Below are 15,183 nucleotides of genomic sequence, written 5' to 3'. Positions count from 1 at the left end.
ATTCCTATTAAAAATACCATAAACGAACAATAACCCAAATAATAGAACTACTCCACAAATGGTTTGAATGATACCCAAACACGTCGTTAAGCAAAATAACCATAACAATTTTATTAGGGATATCTTATGTGTTCCAGCAACTTCCAGCCAGCTGCACTTCCTCTGCTAATCTTCCGGGTGAGATCATTCCTCGCCCGTCCATTCCTCATTCTAAAAACATACCATAAATAAATGGTGTCATAACAAAAATAAAGCATCATACTTATCAGAAAATTCAACAAATCCAATGGTATTTTTGAATGCAGCAACAACTCGTGAGCAATGCACCGTTTGGACGCCATGTTAGGTTTTGTTTGTGCCATCACCACTCAGAAATTTTCACACTATAAATTCATGTAAAATCCGAGGGGGCGACACATCTAAATCTCAATTCTAGATGCTCAAAAAATCTCACACTAGCGAATCAATCTTCGAAAAATCATCTTTAATTTCTCGCATGTACTTGCATCGTGCTTCATCTTTTTGCAGGAAATCTCATCATCTTTTTGATTCGACATAAATCTTCCTTCTATCTACTCAGCTGCACGCACGCCACAGCAAAACACAATCTTTTCTGCATCGTAGATAGAGTCGTCCCCCTCGGTAAAATCTAAGTGTAATCATTTGAAACTTATGTATACATTCATCTAAGTTTCAAAGCGTATTACAATGCTTTCAATACGATTTGTTATAAGTTTTATTAACGTCATTTACTTTACAGAAATTTTTTTAATATATGAAGGCTACGTGTTTTTTCCAGTGAAATTTATGTGACAAATTTTTTGAGTGATTGACATCGAGCTAATACAACCTTTCACTGCATTGTATTGTGAATTTTTTTGGAAAATTTATTCCCTGAACTTTGGTAATGCGACCTGTAATGCGAGGATCATCGTAACTAGGCCCTTATGATTCTGAACGCTAGAATTGAGTATAATTAAATTATTATTATTAAGACTTGTATATACCCGGAAAGGATGTAGGTACGCTAGTATGAGAATTCGTTTCGACTTACGTACGAAAAACGTTTCATTTCAAATTCCATTGCTAGTTTGAAAACTAATCGTTTATCAACCAAGATCGATGATTAACCGAAAGAATATCGGACATCACTAGTCACAATCTGTCATCCAGTCTCGACGTCGACGTCGATGCGATGCGAATGCAAAATAATCAAAACATTGCTGGCTGTAGTCCTTTTACATTCGCAACGTGTTTCACGCGGCTTCCGAACCGTGCGGCGATTATATGCGATCGTACGCGTAATTATCTTAATCGATCGTTTCGCGACTAAAATGCCTTAATTTGGTACGGATTTGTGCTGTGAGCCCTGCGAGCGGATCCGACAAACAAAGCTCGATGGAGTCGAAATTAAGTGGTTATGAAGTGCGTCGAGTTGAGTGGTTGGAACGCTTGGACCGGGCAGGAGGGATATTGGAAGTCCTGCAGATTTGTCAGGTAGGAAAAAAACAAGCGGTTTTATCGCGTCATTACGTAACGAATGATTCTATTATAGGACATCTGCAACTGGGTCGATCGACGAACCGAGGATCCTGATCCGACCGACATAACACCAGGATCATCAGGATGGGGCACACGTCTGTATTTAAACAACGAGCTGCTGGTACGACTGAAGACCATCGTCGAAAGTCCAAAGAGTACCTTCGTACAAAGAAGGATAATAACCAAGTCGCTGTTCAAAATCTATGCCCACAACTTCCGGTACTCGCGAATGGTGTTTCCCGTAGGAGGAGTTTTACCGAATGGTACCGTGATGTCGGATGAAACTGTTGCCATCTACGGGATGATTTACGCTGGGTTTTTAACGGTTGCGGGTCCGGAAAATCTGATCGGGATCGCTGTGAGAAATTTTGAACTCTTCCAGACAATGGGATGCTATAATAGATGTTTCAATACCCTGGCAGAAAATATGCTGGCACTACAACGGATAGACTGCTACGATAAATTCTTCGTAGAACGGCAGGACAGAATATGGCATATTGTTTTATTGAACCTGGAATCTCCCTACAAAGGAACACGGGAGTATGTATTGGGAATACTGAAAAATCTATTGATCGAAGATAAATTCGTTCGATCAGTTGTCCTACCAGCAATCCTCAAATGGAGCTGGTTGAACCGAAACAAATTCCATGTGCTGATGGCACTTTTGGGAAAATATCGTCTTGAGACTTTGGAAGATATGGCTGGAGAGAAGATTGAGTTGTATCAAACATTGGAGCTATCACTACATTATAAGCATCTGTTTTCCGGGAGTCAGGGAATTGTAAGGGTGCAACAGAAACAGCACGACGATCGAATCTTTGAACTTCAAGTAAAAATATTACAAGAAGGAAACATTGAACTGGTTCGCACAATGATCAAGCAATGGTTTTCAAATCTCACGGTAGGAGATTATAGAAAACTCTTCAAAATGATGAAACTCGATCAGTTGAAGATTGGAGAAAACCGAAAATTCATGCCACTTTATTTGAAACAGAATAACTATGTCAAGTTTTTCCAATATATGAACCTATTCCGACGAGAGTTTCAAAGTTCCAAGGATTTGAACATTTTGCTGGTGCTGTTGTTGCAAGTTACTGCCGAAATCAACCTTGATTGCATGTCTATCGCACTTCTGGTCGAAACACTGGTGCACCACATCACTACTCCAAATCCAAACATCCATCCTTCCACCAGTGTATTCTACATTTTCAAACTGAAAGAGTACATCCTGAAGCAGCTCGGAGTGCCTTCGGTTCATGTCTGCAAAACGATCGTAACTCAATGCACAAAACTGCTGAACCACATTGCCTCGTTATCGCTGGAACGGTACGAAGCCAACGAGGATGCCTACGGGATCGTGTCGGAGTTGATGGGATCATCTGTATTCCATCAGCATCTGCAGAAGCAATCCACGAGCAACTACCACAGCATCATCACCAGCCTACGGATGTTTCAATCGTTTGCCTCGCTTTTCCTGGAATTTACTCCGAGGTCGCCCTATCGATTGCAAGAGAAGGAATCGACAACCGATAATCAAACGACCCATTTGCTACCGGTAGAGGCGGATACATTCTACGATATGATCTACGGCATAGAACACCTGTTGACTTCGGACTTTGACGATGTGAAAATGACGGCTCTGAAATTGTTGTACAATAAGAATTCGGCATACCACTATGGACCGGCACTGCAGGGAAAGCTGTCGTTGATCTATTCCTATAGGTGAGGGTTTGCGCTAAATTTATAATAGATTGAGGTTTATCTTATCTCCTATTTCCAGCACCCCATCGGCTATATTGGAAGCCATGAACAGCTTTTACGACGAGGCACACACGGCTTTGCTCACTTCGCTCCGCGATCACGAGCGTGATCTGTTCGCTATGATGAAAAATGACTACCAGCTGTACAATCAAGTCGACAGCATCAATGAAGCCTTTTTTGGTTACGAAGAATCTCGAACATTTGGCATCCTGGAGGACATCAAAGCCTTCCCGGGAATGCTTCTGCTGGTGAACCGTGTGGTGGAGTTTGTTTTGCGATCGTTCAATTGTGCTAAATCGAAGGAAGATCATAAAATGATCGGATCCACCTTCGAAATTATGGACAACAGCCTGCAGCTGCTTCTGGATCTGTCATCGCAACGTTCAACCAATCTTGCGGTGGATAAGAAGACCATGTTGAAAGCTCTCTGGAAGGCGTTGCACTCGGCTGCCTGCTTTATGGAAAACTACGTTCTCTGGATATTGGACAACTACAAAAATCGATTGGACACTCTGGAGCAGTTGTCAATCTGCTTGAGGGCATTTGTCATGATACTGATGAACTGTTGCCATCGAGGGGCTATTGAAGCGACTGGTGTCGCGTTTGGGAGGATAATCAAGAGAATCTGCACGCTGAAAGAGTGTCTGGTGGTGAGAAACGATCACCGCAACCGCCAAGCCAGAATGATCGTGGAACTTGCAGAGAGGGTATTCCGTACTATGATTCGATTACCCATGCAGGAGACCGACTTTCGCCGGTGTCGGGGCTATCTCTGGATGATTCATAATTTCATCAAGGGAGACTTACACAACAATGCCGAACGGTCTTATTTAAAGATTTACATCGAAGAAAGTCGTCTACCACTGCACCAAATAGGGATGAACCTAGAGACTATAGCAAAGATTTCTGTTATTCAACTGCATCAGTTGAATCTGATGGTACGGGAAGCTACTATGAATGAGACCATCTTAGAGTACATTGATGGGATAATGATCATCGCGCTGGAACGGTTCAAATCGACAGAATGGCCCATCCGTAATGCAGCTCTCCAACTGTACTCGTCGATTGTGACCAAACTGGTCGGGCAACGTCAGCAGTGCTCCGATCCGGATTGCGATTGGCTTCCTGTCTACGTATCATTGAATGAGCTGCTCTTCAAACTGGTCAAATCGAACAAATACATTCTGAAGGAGCTTCGTGTCACGGAGCGTGTTCCAACACCATTCCTGATATTGGTTCTGGAATTCCTTTCCAAGGTAGAATATCGAGCATACAACGTTCTCGGACAAAAGTCCATTATCGTGGAATATCGAACTCTGATGTGGCGCTACTTGAGACACGAAAACGATCAGGTTCGAACACTGGCAGCTACCTGTTTCACGCAGCTGCATGATTTCTACGAGGAGATTCCTCGATTGATGGAGAACCTGATAATTTGCTTCTTTACCGCCCGAGGGAATGAGAATTTCCGCTATGGCCTTCTGAAGGTGATACATTTCATGGTACGCAAGCGGGTCGCGAACGCACGGTTCGTATATGGAAGCGGGTTCGACCGGGACGAATATCTAGCACAGATGCGGCAGCTGTTTGCTAAGTACTGTATTTTGGACGATGGCATTACAGCTAGCTATCGTGTGCGGTGTCATTTGTTGGACCTGCTGCTGTATTTGGGCTTCCAGCGGATGGACCCCGTTGTAGTCGAGCAGGTATTCAACAGATTGGCGTCCAACAACTTCGGACTGAATGTCTATCTGATGCGAACGAATGCGCTGTATAACAGACGCTGCACGGGAGGGAAATCAAACTGCCAACCGATGGAGTACGAGGTTGTGATCGAAGGTGATGACAAAGAAGATGATGTGGAGGAGGACTAGAGATTACAAGGACGTTCTAAGAATGTCTTTTGTCCTAAATAAAAGTCTGTTTTAATTTGAAAGTCATTTTCTGCGTTGTTAGTTTTTGAGGATGCCTTTTAATAAATGTTTGAGTTATCACGCTCTTCACATCGTCTCCATCAGTAGCTACACCTACTTATGCTCATATATATTACTATACAACCTTGGACCGAATGGTTTTCTACTTTACGTTTTAAGCAGCAATTCGTTCAAATCTACACAAAACGGCCAATGGCTTCCAGTCGCATGCGAACTAAATTAAATATTCTCCTCAACTGCAAAAAGCCAAAACGGGGCAAGATAAGCAACCATCATTACATCAACAATTTAATATTTTTAGAAACTGCACATTCGTACCTTACAACAATGATCATAAAATGCAACATTTGGTTATCTCGAAGAATTTGCGATGACGGTTGGCACCTCTTTTGCCACGACCAGTCAATTGTTGCTTGTTAGGTTATAGGAAAGTGGACTAACCACCTTCCTACTGCTGCTATTGCTGACCACGCCGTCCGAAGCGAAAATGAGCTGATACCAGACAGCAGCGCTACTTTATATCTTTTTAGGTTAAAGCAGAATGATGTGCAACCAAGTGGTATAAAAGCTACAAAGACTCCTCCCATTATGAGTAGTTTGCTATCAAGTAGCGACACTGGCTATTTTCTTTTTGCGTACACGGCGAATGAGAACGACCCAAATTTGAGTATAGTTCACTCATAATCGCCAAAAGTGTAGGAACTCAGCGATGAGTAAATTTGTCTCATGGTTTCCTGTGGAAAACCTAAAAAATCTGACAGAAAATGAGGAAATTGACGAAAATTTTATTCAGTATTGGAGTAGTACCAATAGACTGAGTGAATCCAATTTTTACTTTTCTCAAATTCGGGAATTTTTCCCTGGAAAATCCTGGGAAAACATGAGGCAAATTTACTCATTGCTGAGTTCCTGCACTTTATTTCTTATTTCTGAGATAACTAAGCTCAAATTTGGGTCGTTCTCATTCGCCGTGATAGATATCGGCGCCGGTGGTTAGCGTGATTACCTCTCACCCCAGCAGGCCTGGGTCCAATCTCTGTCGGCGCCACCCAATGAGTTGGATTACAGAGGTGAAGCAATCGGTTAAGTTGTGTGAGTCACTACTTGCGTTTACGTTGATTTTTTGGTTTACTAATACAACAATATTTCACGATCTGCTTCACCTCTCTCTGTACCTCATTGGGCGCCACCGGCATGTTCTAAGGCATAACATCTCTGGGAGCTGCCTCCCTGGCGTCGGTACCATTGGAGCTCAGTACGGAAAACAAATCTCGCGTCACTTTTCAATTGATCGATTCTCTTCATCGACACTCTCTTTCGTAAATAACTCGGCTTCACAAAATTTGTGTTTTAATGTTTCTTGCCGTCTTCGTCGAATTAGATGCTAAATTGTTGCTTCTTCCATCGAAAATATCCGGCCGTGGCGATTCAAAGTTGATCAAGGTTGATCAAAATAATTTGTACCCCTACTTCCAGTTTGATTACATGAGCATTTTGTGTGATCGTTGGTTCTGAATATGGACAAACAGGCACATGAATTCTATTCCTACTCTTTACTGTAATAAGCTTGGTGGCCCTGAAAAGAGCCGTTTTGTTTCCAAAGTTGGTGATGATTTAACCTCCGAAACCGAACAGAGTGCGTCTCAGTCACTTCAAAAACGTAGATGTCATCCATGGCCGCTTACGCTTGGCGTGTTTAGTGTAGGTGACAGCTTCACGGATCTCATTTTTTAGGAACACTTTCAGCACACCTCGTAAATCAAACCGGAGATACGTCAGACACCGCCACGGCGAGCCAAACACCGGATGGTGGTTATCTTGAAGAATTTGCGTTTGGTTCTGAATATGGCGATGAGTGTGCAAAATATTACGCAATTCCATCCTCCCTATTCGCACGCGCCCGAGGATCGGAGGCGAATGCCGCTTCGACTTGTTTCGTCTACTTACTACTCTCTGACGGCTGTGCTGGGGAAGCAGCATATGCATGTAGGTAATTGGTGGATTTGTTAGTTAATTCAACGCTTTTGGACAATGCTGGACATTTACCAGTTTTTCAATAGTTTCTTGTTGAAAATCAACATTCGGAGTCATTGTTATCGATGCGTAGCCATATTTCTGATCGATTGGTGATGAAATTATTGAAATTGGATCAGGGGCAGCTGAGTTATTAACGTTCAAAATCTTTCTTAATTTGTTACATGTTCCATTTTCGGTTTTCACAAAGTGTACCCCCATATAGAAATCAAAGACGTAGTCCTACGTCAAAAAGAATATTTATACATTGTTAGCATTTTTTTATTAATACGTGAAGTATGTCATTGAAACGTTAATACTAACCATTTCGGTTTTCCAACACTTAATTGATCATGATAATTCATATCTCGATACAGATGCAATATCCGTTTGCACTGTTTACTGCCTTCTTCTTCTTCTTCTTCGCATTTCAAGCTTATTGCATATCGCATATTAGCTTATTGCGTGCTCTCAACTTAGTGTTCTAGATGCACTTCCACAGTTATTAATTGAGAGCTTTCGATGCCTGTACCATTTTTGCATTGGTATAATTGTGTGGCAAGTCCAATCATACTTCTATGCCCAGAGAAGTCGAGAAATTTTCCAACCCGAAAAATTCCTAGACCGGACCGGGAATCGAACCCAGCCACCTCCTGTTTACTGCCGAGTCAGGCTAAATTGACTTTTGGAAAATGCCCATGAATTGTATCTTGTAATCCAGCCCCTGAAATCGAAATTAACAACGTATGACGGATTTCAAATAAAGCGAAATAATATAAAAATACCTTCAAATAGTTGCAGTATGCTGTTAAGGAATCACTTCTTCCACTAATAAAATCGATGCCGCCATATTGAATCACTTTTTCATACATGTAAATCACGTAAACTCATTTTACGTAAGCACACCACAATCACACAACCGCACATAGAAGTTTGATGTGAAAATTTTGTCACATTCATCATCAGCTCCAGTGAACCTGACATGATATGTTTATCAATTTTACTACCATCATGTAAACATGAAATTTGAAGCATTCGAATGAGCTACGTGATTTTTCACGTAGATTGGGCGTGTATATGTTGTAGAGTGTGCATGATTATCACTTACTTTTTACGTGAAATTCCCTTAGCATCAACGAACATGAAAATCACGTAAATTTTATCAAAATTTAATTTGACATTGACGTGAGCCACGTAGAAATGATCGAAGTGGGGGTGTTAAAGAGGTTACGTGATTTTTCATGTAGCATTAACGTGAAGATTTTTTAGAGTGTACAGCGAGCAATACACGTAACAGTTGCTAAAAGAAGTTATGTTTCTATTTCACATGATTCCTGAATGTTATTTTCTAGAGGAAACCTGTCAAAACGTTAACTTTTAATAGGGTGCTCATATTGCCCCGTATGGTTGTTGATCGGCGCAAAAACTTAAATTTTTCGAAAATAATAATTTAATGAGTATATCATATTTATCCATATTTTGAACACAACATATTTTTGGGCTACAACATGGTGACTTGACAACCTGGAAGGAGCGCAATACCTAGCTCTGGTCCTCACAAGTTTCTACTTCACGCCTCCCCGAGTCATATGATAACAAAAGACTACCAGCTGAAACATGGACACAGCTGGGCAGTGATGCCACATATACAGATTTATCTGTAATCATACAGATTTTTCTCGATATTTTTATACAGATTATCTGTATATACAGATTACAGATTTTTTTTAATTTACAGATTTTTCTGATATTTCAAATAAGCAGGATTTATATTTAAATCTGGATTATTTTAATTCATTCCGATACATAATAGTTTCTTCCTTTTGAGCAACTACGAGCACCAAACCCAAATCGTATTTTCGTTAAATAAAGTATTATTTTACTATCTTCGTTAATTCTAATCGGACTTCTAATGTTCAGATGTTCTTATTTCCCGTTAGAAGGGATGTGAGTTCTTCTTTCTTATTGTTTAATTAACCATATCACAAGGTATCGTTTAGGGGAAACAGTCCTATTGTTGTGGTACGTTTGTAGCGTTGGAGATCTCCATACACAACAATAGGCTCCTAACGCTTCTAACGTATCGCAACAATAGGACTGTTTCCCCTACTATGGTTAATTTAATTTTGAATTTGTCGAATCGGTAAACAAGCCGTTTTAACAACCCACAAACTGATTGATTACAGTTGATGACTGTTTATTAGGTATGAATACATAGAGAAATACAAATACTGAATGCCCTTAATTGTATTGGTTCGAGCCACAACAAGCGAGTTCAATATCCTTTCAATTTACCAAATGCTTAAATAAAGTTGAAATATGGTGACTAATTTGAGAAAATGAAACATCGAACATTAACATTTAACATGTAATACTTCATAAAATTTTAATATGGCGTTGCCATACTCATCAAACAAGGCATCCGTTACGATATCCTGCCCCATCCAAAGACGGCCATTATAGAAGCTATGGTTCACATCCTTCAAGGTAATATTATGTTGTTTGCCGTCTACGTGCCCCGTCAGTGCGAGGACAGCAATGGCACTTACAAGCTCTTCGCTGAACACCTCGCCAAACTTACCAACAATAGGATCAGCTTCGTGGTAGCTGGTGAGCTAAATGCTCGCCATACACTGTGGCGTAACCATGTCTGCAATAAAAATGGCATAATCTTGGCAGACCACCTCAGCTTTGGAACGTGCATCATCTACTTTCCAGATGAGCCAACGTTCTTGTCACCGGCGGGAGCGACAAGAACCCTTGACGTGTTCCTATCGGACTTGAATCTATGAATGCACACCAACTCCAGCGCCTGCCAAAAATGATACGGGATTACGATCGAGTCAACTGGGTGGCCTTCAGTGGCATTTGGACACCCACCTTACAGCTAATCCAGCTCTACCAACAATTGTAAGTATCTACAACCATCTGGCGGTGTTCGAGGAAGCCATCCAACCCCCAGAATAAGCCATCCACGCCGTAGAAGAAGCCTGTATACGCTGTATTCCGGTGAGGTGACAATTTACTACGATTGACCCCTACACCCGGCAACTAATTCAGCAACACCAACACAACCCGACGGCAGTTTCTAGCTGTCTACAGAAAAAAGCAACAAGTCACCGATCTCAACCGCGTGGCAACTATACGAAACGAACTGTTCTCCAATGAAATCGGATAGATGGGCGACCACTCAAGGCCGTTCTGGAAAGTATCGGAAATTCTGAAGCGATACCATCATTGAAGGACGATGCAGGTCTCGCCTCAAGAGAAGATAGAAGCCATCGCCATCAAGCTTGTTCTGGCACATCATATCGGTGCCAGTTTGGTCAGCCCACACGAAGATGCGGTACAGAGAACAATTAATCAGCTTGATTAGCAAATCTACGATGTCCCTCCCGCTGGCCGAGTTTCGTCCGTGCTGCCGTGAAGCGTGGCAAGAATATGAAGGCCCCAGGAAACGATAACATTTTCAACCTGACCCTGAAGAAGCTGTCCAGCAAAGCCTACGGTTTCTTAGCTGGCATTTTCACGAGATGCTACAGACCCATTACACTGTTGTCGGCGGTGAGCAACATTTTCGAGCTGCTCATCCTTCAGCGACAGATGGAGCACATCAAAGACCACCAAGTCATCATCGCGGAGCAGTTCGGCTTGAGGAAAAGACATTCCACCGTCCATCAGCTGATCCGAGTGGAACATATTATTAAACGAAACAAATTTATTTCCAAGAACACCACCATGGCTTTACTGGACCTGGAGAAAGCCTTCGACAACGTGTGGCACGACGGATTAATCCACAAACTAGTGCATGCGAACTGTTCTGTATACCTGGTCAGGATGATACGGAGCTACACTTAAGCGAACGACGTTTTCGAGTCCATCTACACGGAACCAACGCTGAACTCCATGAGATTCCAGTGGGACTGCCACAAGGCAACTTGCTGGTGCTAATGTTGTACAGCATTTTGACATTTGACATACCACACCAACCCAACAGCTGTAGCTTGGCGTTATATGCGGATGACAGTGCAATAATAGCAAATGGACGAATGCCTAAGGAGTACCGAGCCCGGTTGCAGCGAGGAGTGATAAATTATGTTTCCTATCTCACCAGCTGGGAAATCAAAGTCAACGAGGCATAAACGCAAACAATTGTCTTTAAGCATCAAAAATCGCCAAAGATGTCCCCACCAACGGGCTGTCACGTCTCTGTGAACGGCTGTCCCATCAACTGGATCAGCAACGTATTTTACCTCGGCGTTACCATCGACGATAAACTCCTGTACCGTGAACACAGGGATAAGCTGAAGCAGTGGTGCATTGGTCTCCTGAAAGCGCTCTATTCGCTGATATTCCGACGATCCCGGATTTCACAGCAGAACAAGATGTTGGTGTTCAAAATGATCCTCGCTCCCGTAGTGCCTTTGTTGGGATCATGCCCTGGACCCACAAATGAAAGCTTCAGACAGTCCAAAATCGACTGTTGCTAATCATCATGATTGCTCCGTACAACACGAGGATAGAAGACCTACATCGAGCCACCGGATGTAAAACTGTACACGATCGTATCGAGCACTCCATGGAATAAACATCAAATTTAACTAACCTACAAATCACAAAAAAAGAAATCAAGATCCAGGATTTCGAGATGTTTTAGACAGATTAAATCTTTAAAAAGCAAAGTTAAATAATTTTTCATGATTCTAAACTTTCAACAAACACTTACTGAACTTTGAATGAACTCAACGGAGATTTAGGATGATCCACACTTAGATTGTAATAAAGAAATTATATAGATTTTTGTCAGCCAGATGAAGATTTAAAAGATTTTATACGGTGAAAATACAGATTGAAATTGTATAGAATGTAGCATCACTGCAGCTGGGTTGCGTAGCTTTGGCAATGTTGCAAAGTGAAGAGGTGCGACTCGAACACTGGCGGTGATAGAGGAAATCCTTCACCAAACCAGAGCGTCTGTTCACCATGGAGGTGCGGCTCAGAACGGCGTCTGTTCTCCATGTTAGGAGCGGCTGATCACCGTCCTAGTGCCAGCGTGGGACTCTAAACATGTGCACGATGGCCCCCCGGCGAGACATAAAGTTGCAAATACTGAAGAAAGAAATACGAATCGGAAAAATCGACACAGACCTACGCGACGAAATAAGGACTACGATTGGAAACTCGGAACATGGAACTGCAAATCGCTCGGCTTCCCAGGCTGCGATAGGTTAATCTATGACGAATTTCAACCACGCAACTTCGAAGTCGTAGCACTGCAGGAACTTTGCTGGACGGGACAAAAGGTATGGAAAAGCGGGCATCGAGTGGCTACTTTCTACCAGAGCTGTGGCACCACCAACGAGCTGGGAACCGGCTTGGTAGTGCTGAGTAAGATGCGCCAACGCGTGATTGGTTGGCAGCCGCTCAACACGAGGATGTGCAAGTTGAGGATTAAGGGCCGTTTCTTCAACTACAGCATCATCAACGTGCACTGCCCACACGAAGGGAGACCCGACGACGAGAAAGACACTAGGCACTAGGTACTGCAATCCCGGACCAAAGAAATGACTAGTTTGACGGCGAATGCAAATTGTTAGTAGAGGAGAAGAATGCAGCACGGGCGAGAATGCTGCAACACCGCACGAGGTTGAATGTGGAGCGATACAGACAAAACTCGGTTTTCCGAAGGAAGAAGCGTCAGCAGGAAGACCGAGATCGCGAGACGATGGACAATCTGTACCGTGTAAACGACACACGGAAGTTCTACGAGAAGCTAAAAAGTTCGCGCAAAGGCTACGTGCCGCAAGCCGATATAAGGACTTGGACGGTAACCTTCTCACGAACGAGTGTGAGGTTATTGAGAGGTGGAAGCAGTACTATTACGAGCACCTCAACGGTGATGCAGCAGAAAACGAAGGTGGCACACGGCAACAGACCTTGAAGCACGCGCAGAAGACGACAGGCTACCGGCCCCTTATCTTCAAGAAGTTGAGGAGGAGATCGGTCGACTGAAGAACAACAAAGCAACTGGTGTAGATCAACTACCAAGTGAGCTATTAAAATACGGTGGTGAAGCAGTGGCTAGAGCGCTGCACTAGGTAATTGCCAAGATTTGGGAGGAGGAGATATTACCGGAGGAGTGGATGGAACGTGTCGTACGGCCAATCTAAAAAAAAGGGCGACACGTTGAATTGCTGCAACTACCACGCGATCACACTGCTGAGTGCCGCCTACAAGGTACTGTCCCCAAATTCCATGCCGCCGCCTGTCACCATTTGCAAGAGAGTTAGTGGGGCAATACCAGGTGGGATTCATGGGTGCCCGCGCTACCACGGACCAAATTTTCGCGATTCGGCAGGTTCTGCAGAAATGCCGCGAATACAACGTGCCCACACATCATTTGTTCATCGATTTCAAATCCGCATACGACACAATCGATCGAGATCAGCTATGGCAGATTATGCACGAGTACGGATTTCCGGATAAACTGACGCGATTGGTCAAGGCGACGATGGATCGAGTGATGTGCGTTGTTCGAGTATCGGGGACACTCTCGAGTCCCTTTGAATCTCGAAGGGGGTTACGGCATGGTGATGGACTTTCGTGTCTGCTATTCAACATCGCGTTAGAAGGTGTGATCAGAAGAGCTAGGCACGATCTTCAAGAAGTCCATCCAGCTTCTTGGCTTCGCCGATGACATTGACAGCATGGCACGGAACTTTGAGACGATGGCGGAAACGTACATCAGACTGAAGGCTGAAGCTCGGCGGATTGGACTTGCCATCAACGCATCAAAGACAAAATACCCCGAGTTCAGATTGACGGTGACGAAATCGAGGTGGTCGATGAGTTCGTGTATTTGGGCTCACTGGTGACCGCCGAAAATGATACCAGCAGAGAAATTCAAAGACGCATTATGGCAGGGAATCGTGCCTACTTTGGACTCCGGAAGACGCTAGCCGAATAAAAATCGCCGCCGCACGAAGTTGGCTGTCTACAAGACGCTGATTAGACCGGTGGTCCTCTACGGTCACGAGACCTGGACTATGCTCGTGGAGGACCTTGATGTTTTCGAACGCAAGGTGTTGCGTACCATCTACGGTGGAGTGCAGATGGATGACGGAACGTGGAGGAGGCGAATGAACCACGAATTGCACCAGCTGCAGCTGGGAGAACCATCTATCGTCCACATTTTAAAAATTGGGCGACTACGGTGGGTTGGGCACATCGTAAGAATGCCGCACGACGACCCAGTGAAAATGGTTCTAGAAAGCGACTCAACAGGAACAAGAAGAAGAGGCGCGCAGCGGGCAAGGTGGATCGACCAAGTAGAAGGCGACCTGCGGACCCTTCGCAGACTACGAGGCTGGTTAAGTGCGACCATGGATCGAGTAGAGTGGAGACGACTTCTTCGGACAGCAGAGGACAACATGGCCTTACCCGAGCAAATTCGGTTAACAAAATGAAAGCAAATCGATATTAAAGTTTGCAGTTCCTATCATAATGAAAACTAAATTTGATTTCAATTGCCGCGACAGAAGTCTGATATCATATTGTGCTTTCATTATGCAGTCAAGACTTTTTAAATAAAAACAACTTAACTTGATGTTCTGCTGTTAACGTCCTGTTTAAAATTTAATTTAAGTTCATCTGTTGTTGAACTAACGATTATTGTTTATTTGTTTTGTATAACACATTTTAGGTCATTCGTGTTTTGCCCGGGGTGAGATTTGAGCTCAAGTCTTTCAGGCGTGAGAAGCATGGATGCTAACCATTTACACCAGGCCCGTATTAAACAACATGAATGCATAATCAGGGGAATTTTCAAAAATATCTCAATTTGTTATGGTTAAGATATTGTCATCTATTGTCGTCAGCGTATGAGATATTATTATTTGGTATGTGATTTGAATTGTTTGCGTAGATCTTTATG

General features: G+C 43.2%; 3 protein-coding genes across 3 annotated transcripts in view; 1 reads left to right on the top strand and 2 right to left on the bottom strand.

Moving 5' to 3' along the window:
* LOC135699133 (heat shock protein beta-1) overlaps window positions 1-15,183 on the bottom strand; it is a 560,186-nt gene that overhangs the window by 147,711 nt on the left and 397,292 nt on the right. The window lies entirely within an intron of this gene.
* Window positions 1-15,183, bottom strand: part of LOC135699066 (uncharacterized) — an 89,133-nt gene that overhangs the window by 32,699 nt on the left and 41,251 nt on the right. The window lies entirely within an intron of this gene.
* Window positions 1,210-5,226, top strand: LOC135699079 (uncharacterized). Its single transcript, XM_065219252.1, has 3 exons — window positions 1,210-1,497; window positions 1,556-3,264; window positions 3,323-5,226. Exons 1-3 carry the CDS (start codon window positions 1,399-1,401, stop codon window positions 5,175-5,177), a joined length of 3,663 nt encoding a protein of 1,220 aa, XP_065075324.1. The 5' UTR covers window positions 1,210-1,398; the 3' UTR covers window positions 5,178-5,226.

Source organism: Ochlerotatus camptorhynchus, unplaced genomic scaffold, assembly GCF_037179485.1.
Source record: "Ochlerotatus camptorhynchus isolate MF236.1 unplaced genomic scaffold, CSIRO-AGI_Acam_v1.1 ptg000102l, whole genome shotgun sequence".
NCBI classification, from domain to species: domain Eukaryota; kingdom Metazoa; phylum Arthropoda; class Insecta; order Diptera; family Culicidae; genus Ochlerotatus; species Ochlerotatus camptorhynchus.
This window is presented reverse-complemented; position numbering and strand designations above follow the sequence as displayed.